The sequence below is a fragment of the Pinus tabuliformis genome, chromosome X (genome assembly GCF_031772625.1).
Source record: "Pinus tabuliformis cultivar Carrire ecotype Pingquan chromosome X, CPIR1, whole genome shotgun sequence".
Lineage (NCBI taxonomy): Eukaryota > Viridiplantae > Streptophyta > Pinopsida > Pinales > Pinaceae > Pinus > Pinus tabuliformis.
This window is the reverse complement of record NC_142308.1, coordinates 1,237,827,882-1,237,835,930: the sequence shown is the minus strand read 5'-3', so window position 1 is coordinate 1,237,835,930 and position 8,049 is coordinate 1,237,827,882. Positions and strand designations below refer to the sequence as shown.

At 30.5% G+C, this 8,049-nt stretch overlaps 1 protein-coding gene across 1 annotated transcript; it reads right to left on the bottom strand.

Moving 5' to 3' along the window:
- Positions 1-1,885: 1,885 nt before the first annotated feature.
- On the bottom strand, positions 1,886-7,275 carry LOC149144438 (L-ascorbate oxidase-like). The gene is made up of 5 exons (XM_089446830.1): positions 6,915-7,275; positions 6,739-6,831; positions 6,352-6,564; positions 3,086-3,277; positions 1,886-2,992 (listed from the first exon to the last, which is right to left on the bottom strand). Exons 1-5 carry the CDS (start codon positions 7,185-7,187, stop codon positions 2,039-2,041), a joined length of 1,725 nt encoding a protein of 574 aa, XP_089302956.1. The 5' UTR covers positions 7,188-7,275; the 3' UTR covers positions 1,886-2,038.
- Between the last annotated feature and the right edge of the window lie 774 nt (positions 7,276-8,049).

Genomic DNA, 8,049 nt, shown 5'->3' with positions numbered 1-8,049 from the left:
TAAGATAATAATAATTTAAAGTTATAATGTAATTAAATTTTATATTGTTTTTAATCTTGATAATGTACACTGAAGCATGAGGTAAGTGTTTTGATCACTGTAGATATTTACAAGTCATTTAATTTATACGGATGAGTTAATTTAATTATCAAAGAAAGTAAAGTTTTTTGTGTCTCTTAAAAATTTAAATAAAAATAAAAATATATAAATTTTCTCATATTATTCACACTTTATATAGTAAAATAAACAAAAATTATTTTATAGCATTTGTAGAGAGCTTACTTGGTAAGCTCATAAAAATATAAAATAAATGTGAGCACAAGGTTCTATGATAAAATCCTCTAAAATATCTAAAATAAATTATAGTAGAGATCAAAATAACATTGTGTCATACAAGTACAAGACCAACATTATTATACATCTTTTAAAAATTCAAATCAGTAAATTAATCAAACAAAAAAAATATAAATATATTTTTTCAAAAAAATAATTTTTGAACTTTAAAATTTTACTATAAACTATAAATAATTTAAATAATATATACTACTCCACCCCAACGTAACTTCTATTATGATTTCTGCAAGTTACATGTAACTTGCATGTTTTACGATATACTTATAAAGAAATGTTATCATATTCCATTCTCACTGTAAAAGCTACAGTGAAAATAATGCAACACTTATAGGTAATAGACAACACTGATAGATAATAGACAACCATTAGGTGCAGAGGACAGAATAAAGTGATTAGTTGCTCAGAGTTTGATTCGGTAGGATCCCTAAGGCGGAATACATACAATACCACTTATTTTGAGTATAATGCATCAGCCAATGAATCTAGAAAGGCCTCCCTAGCCCAAAAAATACATTAAAAAAAATAACGGTGGTTTATGAAATGATAACGCCCCTGCCCTTTACTCCCTTTTCGATGCTAAAATGTATTTACTTTTGATACTATTTAAAAGAAATGGTATCACCGTCACTCTTTGCCTGCCACGTAAGTAAGAGAATTTTTGAGGCGTTTGGATTTTCTAATTGTTTTTTAAACGGAACATTGTGTTTGTTTGTTTCCCTCACATGATTTGTGATTAAGTTATTATGTTGTCATTGTGATACGAATTGTTTCAAGTTTTTTGAGTTTGAAGACGCCTCTGTATAATTGGATGTCGTCTATGTTAAGGGTATATTAATTTTTTATGAAAATTTTTTAGGCGTCAAACTGAAAATCCTTCCTGAACAATTCGTATTTCCAAACCAACGTCTCTTTTACGCTGAGTGCTGAGGAGAATCGAGTGTGGCTGTGGGACTGCAGCCCCGTCTGTGATACTGTAGTTACAGGTTGTCAAGTAACTTAAAATAAATATTATTTATTTTGTCAAGTAACTTAAAATAAGTGTTATTTTTTTTTTAAGATTTATACTATTAATAATAAATTTATGTTTAAAAAAATGAATTGTTTCAAAATTTTTTATTCTGCAATTAATAAAAATTAATAAATTATATAAAAAAATATAAATATAAAAAAATGAAAGGAAAAAATAAATAACCCGGAAAAAAATATAAAAGAGAGAAGAGGAGATGAAGAAACAAGCTTGTTAGCATTCCCATTCTCTTAATTCTTGCTATTCTTATCCTCACAATATTTTTATCCTTAATAGAAACAAATTTGTTTTCATATTTTTATCCTTAATAGAAACAAATTTGTTTTCATATTTTTATCCTTAATAGAAACAAATTTGTTTTCTATTTCCATAATATTCTTCTGGGGGTATATCCACTATCCTTTCTTTGGAGCAAAAAACTTCCTTCGTTTTATCAAAGGTATGTAAATGCTGTTGTTGCTTAACTAAATCTTTAAACAATTGCAAGATGTAGGTGGATGCAAATAAAATCTCAAACTCAAATGTTGAATGAAAGGCATTAGATAACGAGGAAAGAGATGTAAAACCCTACAACCGAATAGAATCATAAAAAGCACGCTGATTGCTACAGAAGATGCAAAGCATGAAAATGTGGGATCAATTTCGTGTAGCGTACTATCAAGGCAACCATGTCTTGGTCCCTCCACATCCCAGTCCAGTTCTTGGAAGCTTACCGAGCATCTCAATTCCCTCTGCGAACACCACTCCCATGCCCATATGCAAATGAGGCTCTATGTGGCAGTGGAACGCCCATGCTCCTGCATTGTCCGCCACGAATCTGATGGCCGTCCACCCGTATGGGAACATAACAACCGTGTTTTGCAAGGCCGGATTGCGGAGATTGAACTTGCCAACGTCTTGGTTTGGATTGAAAGCTCCATCGCCATAGGCGAGCACCCAGAAATCGTGGCCATGGAGGTGCCATGGATGTATGTCGCTGCTGTTAGGCGTCAAGACGTTAGCGTTCTGCAGAACAACATCGACCGTGGCGCTGAAATTAAGGGAGTACACGGAGTTCCCGGTGACCGCGTTGGGATTTGACGGAGGTCTCATAATGTCATAGCAGTTAGAAGAATATGTTTCCGGGGCTGCTCGATGGTCGAAGGCGTTGCTCAGCTTGTATTTCAAGGCCGCCAGGTATGGAGTGACGGGCAGGACCAGAGAAACGTTGTTGATTGCCCATTTGGTGTAGCCATCGATGTAGTTCTGGGTATTTAAAAGTACAATCGTGCGGTCAGATTTCAGTGGAACGCGGGGGCCGAAACCGTCTCGGGCCACGATTTTGTTTGCGAAGGCCTTGCTATACGCGAAGTCGTTCCATAACGGGCTCGCGGGTGGGGCAGTGGAGGGCCAGGTGGTAGCCTGATTGGGGATGTAGTTGAAGATGGCCAAACCCGGCGGTGTGTTGGGACGTCGCCCTCTCACGTTCACGGCTGCCCAGTAGTTCTTGAACGGATCCTGGTCGGCCTTAACCAGAAAAGAATATGTCTGCCCTGAATATATGTCCACGTTCTCCACCTCAAGGGGTTCGATGTAGTTTCCGCCCGCTTCCACTAACAACATATTGTGTCCCTGCACCATAGAAGAGCAATCACATTCAATTTGAATGTCGGTTTCATATTTTCTTGTCTGCAAGGGGGGTGTTCAATAATAATATATAGAGACCTCTATAATGAAATTGAGCGACGACAGAGCCGTGGCGCTGGCAATGCGCACACGATACGTCTTCCCCGCTTCCACCGAGAGAATGAATGGCTCGCACTGGTGATTTGTGTTGTTACAATTGACGCTGCTAGCTCCTGCTTGAGTCGGCACCAGCGAGCAATTGTAGTGTCCGCGCCCTCCGATTAGCAAAGACTGTGTACACCACCAATTCTTTAACGTGAGATTAATGGACAGATTGTTCTTACGGTACCTCTATGCACAAACATCTACCATGTCAATTGATTCTTCTAATCATTTAATAGTAGAAAGGGGAGGGTGAAAGATAAATAGGAAGGATGTCAACATTTGTTTATTATAATTTTTTTTGGTTTGAAATTAAAAATGAAGTGTATGTGATAATATGCCGTTCTTTCTTTAAGAATGATGTATTGTAAGCGCAGGTGACGACATGTGAGCGAGGATTTTGGTTTCCCGAACTTAAATCCTCTCTCGTTAAACAATATAAACATATCAAACATGTAATGTATTACTAGCCTAAAAAGAAATAGTGTTGTATTGTAACTTGATGAAAAGGAATAGTGTTGTATTGTAACTTGATGAATAAGTTAAGTATATTTGTTAAAGATAGTTATCTAGTTATATTTATTGTAAAAGGGGATTTAATGATTTATTTTAAAATATAAAACAAATAAATTTATATGAATAGTTATAATGATAAAGTATTTATTAATATTATTGTAATAATTGGATTTATTTAATTAATGTATATTAACAATATAATAATCAAAATTATTATTAAATTTTTGACTTTAAAAAAAATAAAAAAGATTTGAATAATTTAATTAGATTTATTTAATTCATGTATATCAAGAACTTGAGTTGGCCTAATGGTTAAGAGCATGTGTTTCTTCTTAAGAGGTCACAGGTTCAGAACCAAGAAGGGTAGAGTATGTATGCCTTCCTAGACATTAGCAAGTCAAATCCGACTTAAAAATGGATAATAATAATAACAATACAATAATCAAAATTATTATTATAATTTTGATATTTAAGAAAGAAATATAAAAAAATTTGAATAATTTAAAAAGTTTATAAATTTTGTAATAAAAATACAATGGTTATTACCAAAAAAAATTAACATAATTTATTATATTAATGGATAAAAAATTAATTATATTACACATTTTAAAATTATTATTATAAAATGATATATTATATATCATGATATTTTCAATGTAAAATAATATATATATATATATATAGATAATCAAAAATTAAATATATATTTTTTTAATTTAAAAAAAAATTAAACACAAAGTTTATTGAGATAGCTTGAGATGACTATGTTATCATTTATTATTTAAATAATAAGATTCAAAGTTTAAATTTGCATGGATCAAACTATCTAAAAATATAAACATAAAGATATTTTCATTGTTCAAATAAATTTTATAATTATTTAATAAAATAAAAATAAAAATAAGATATTATCATATTTTAGGGCAATAAATTCATATGGATTTTTTTTTAGAAATATTGGGGATCTTGAATTTAATTTAAGTGATGCTTGAAATGATGGAATATATTTAATTAAAGCAAAAACATAGATACATTCTCATCTATGTAGAATATATTTATGAAGATGGAATTGAGTAAAGAATTCTATATTATTTATTATATTTATATTTAAAATAAATTATATAATAAGAAAATATTTATGAATTAGAGAAGATGTCAAACTTTAGATAAAAGTTATACAATATTAAAATGAAATGTATTGAAAAAGTGAAAAAATTGAAGAAAATAAATTATTAGATTAACTATTTATAATTTATTAGATGAAGCATTTATACCTATTTTAAAAGTATTAAAAATAAAATATATATCATGAAAAAAGAGACATAATTTAGAAGAAATTTTTGAATTCCAAAAAGATAATAAATTTTAGATAAAAGGTTGATATTATAATTGGATAAAATGAATTAAAAAATTGAAAAAGATAATTAATAAATAGATAAAAATTTATAATAAAATTTTAATGAAAAAGAAAGATTTTATCAATATGAAATTAATTTAGTTAATAACAAATATTTACATAAAATATTTATGTATAAAAATATATTAATTATAATCAAAATTTCATCATAAAAATATATTAATTATAATCAAAATTTCATCATATATATTTAGATTAACAATATAAAAAGATACAAACAATTTATGCTACTAACATTGAAATAAAACTAAAAATAAATTTAAAAATAATTCTGTTTAGATTATACAAATATTTTAGAATATCTGTAAAATAATTTTGACAAAATTTGAATATGAATAAAAAAGAATTAAACCCCATTTATTATATATAATATTAATATATTCACCATTATAGGATTTGAATATGATGAGAGGGAATTTATAATCGAATATTGATAAAAAGGTGTTAATATATTTATATTTTATAATATTTGGATATGGATGAAAATGTGCTTTTCTAATTCCATTCTTTATCACAAAATCTATTTTATAAAGTAATTATGAAAATACTTTATTTATTAAAGACTTAATAGACTTAACCATTTTTCCATTGGATGTACATCTAAAAATTCATAGTCCAAATTAATTAAAGTTAGTTAATTTTTTTAGAAAATTAGAAAAATATGTTTTTTACTTTTATATAATGTAATTTAATAAAATAATATAAATACTTGAATAGTTTATGAAGTACAATACTTGTTAAGGTTTTGTAAATGGGGTAGCAAGTTAAGTGGATTTGATTGTGGGGAAAACTCTATAGTTAAGCAGACTATAGTAGGCTTGAGCTAGAGATCTAAGATAGGCGACCTCCATGAAATATTGGTTAGATGAATAACTTAACCCAATTAAATCCCAGAAAAACAAAAAATAATATCTAATATAATATAATGCACTGCAAAAACACCAATATTTATATTAATAGGTGTTTTCTTTTTTAAAAATTAGTAAATTATATATATATATATTTTATTTAAATTTATACTTTATAATAAAAATAAATTTGACATTTCTGCTTATTCGTTACATCTTTAAATTTATATTTATTTTTTCATCTAGTAAAATAATAAAATTATCATTATCACGCAAATTATCAAAAGACATTTTTATAAAAAGATACAGATAATATTTGACGCGCTTATAACAATCACACTGCATCACACATCTGTTATGATTGTCCTAGTTCCTGATGACGTTATGAAAATAACCACCATGAATATGGATGAGTAAGTTACCTGAGGCTCCCCGATCCATCGAAAAGGTTTCGAATGGAGACCTGTCATTTGCTCGTGGATGCTCTTGTGCCACCAGTCGCTAACAATTATATTCAACTCTCCATCGTACGGAAACGGCTCCTGTTCGCCCTTGGCAACGTGCACTATGAGAAGCCCATACAGACCCGCAGACCGTTGCATTCCGTTGTGCGCGTGGTAGAAATATGTCCCAGGCTGCGCCGATTAATTCCATATAAATTATTATACTTTATTTCACTATTGAAGAAAAAATCTATGAAAATTTATGATCACATTCTAATTCATGCGCATGAGATTCGAATATAGACTTTGAAAGGAAAATGAGTTTCTCACTTGAAAAACTACGAGTCATAATCAATTTGATCCTACCTTGTCCACAACGAATCTGTAAACGTAAGTCTCGCCGGGGTTGATTGCACATTGCGTGACTGAGGCTGTCCCGTCTGACCAAGGCGTTCCTCGCTGTCAAGATAAAAACAATTTAGAATACTTGCATTTCTTACGAGGATTATTGATCCCCTGTACTAAACAAGAAGAATGAGCACCTGTCGGATGCCATGCCAGTGTATGACTACTCCTTCAGTGGGAAGTTTGTTCTCCAACTCCACCACAATGGTGTCTCCCGCTTCGGCCTGAATAGTAGGTCCTGGAAACCCCTTATTGATGGCTATCAAAACACTTTCTACACAGTCTGGAGACCACAACAAGTAATTCACTTGCCATTTATAATGCCTACTCCTGCTAAATGCAGTTTGCACAAGGACTAATAAAACCAAGATCATCAAGAAGCTGCAGATAGATGATCGGAAGCTTCCCATGGCAATGGCGCTTGCAATCTGATCAAAACCCTTCTATAACAAATCTACTGATCTGCTATAAAATTCACCCTATCTCACCTCAACGAGCAGTCTGCTGCAATGCTGTACTGTTTGAGGTATTTAGCCTAGTGGTTTTATATAGCAGAGTAGCAGAGGGCGATAGGCTTGCACATCTAGACCGTTGAATTACCAACTTGTCATTCTTCCCCCTTTTTTTTTTTCTTTTTCTTTTTGTTTTGTTAAATGCGTGTACGGTGTATTTGATCGATAGATTCGATAGGGAAGCAGAAAGCTGTTTGAATTGCAGTGCAGCTTTTTCTTTTTTGACTTTATTGCAGCCTTACCAGGTGACGACAGACCTGTATTCGGTTCTAGAACTCCCACAGAAATTTATGTTTTGGGTTCGGTGTACATTGATAATGGTGTATACACAGCACCGTCAATTTTATTGATAGATTGGAGAATATTCGTTTCAGAGTAATGTGGAAGTTGCTTTGATCGGTGGCCCGGTAGACCGATGAGATTTCCACCTAATAAAATAGAAAAGTTTGAAAACGACTCGATGGTTGTTTTGAAGTTATCATACCAGAAGGTCAAACTTTTGATGACATATATATTATGTCTATAATTGTTATGAAATTAGAATAAGCCCTCTCTTAAATGTAAATATAGAATTGATATTAATATATAATATATTATAGGTTAAAAATAAAATAAAATATTATTTGTGAATTTTTAAATATTATTATTTATATAATTTTATGTTTTAATGTAAAAAGTATTTAGAAAGAAAGAAAGAAAAGAAGGAAAAAAATATTTTAATGTTTACCGCATTAAAGATAGTTTATGGGACATATTGTTT

Coding starts and splice junctions, on each gene's coding strand:
- LOC149144438 (XM_089446830.1), bottom strand. CDS start 7,187: ATGGGAAGCTTCCGATCATCTATCTGCAGCTTCTTGATGATCTTGGTT. Junction 6,832..6,914: donor ACTGGCATGGCATCCGACAG/GTGCTCATTCTT, acceptor TTATCTTGACAG/CGAGGAACGCCTTGGTCAGA. Junction 3,278..6,351: donor GATGGATCGGGGAGCCTCAG/GTAACTTACTCA, acceptor TGGTGTACACAG/TCTTTGCTAATCGGAGGGCG.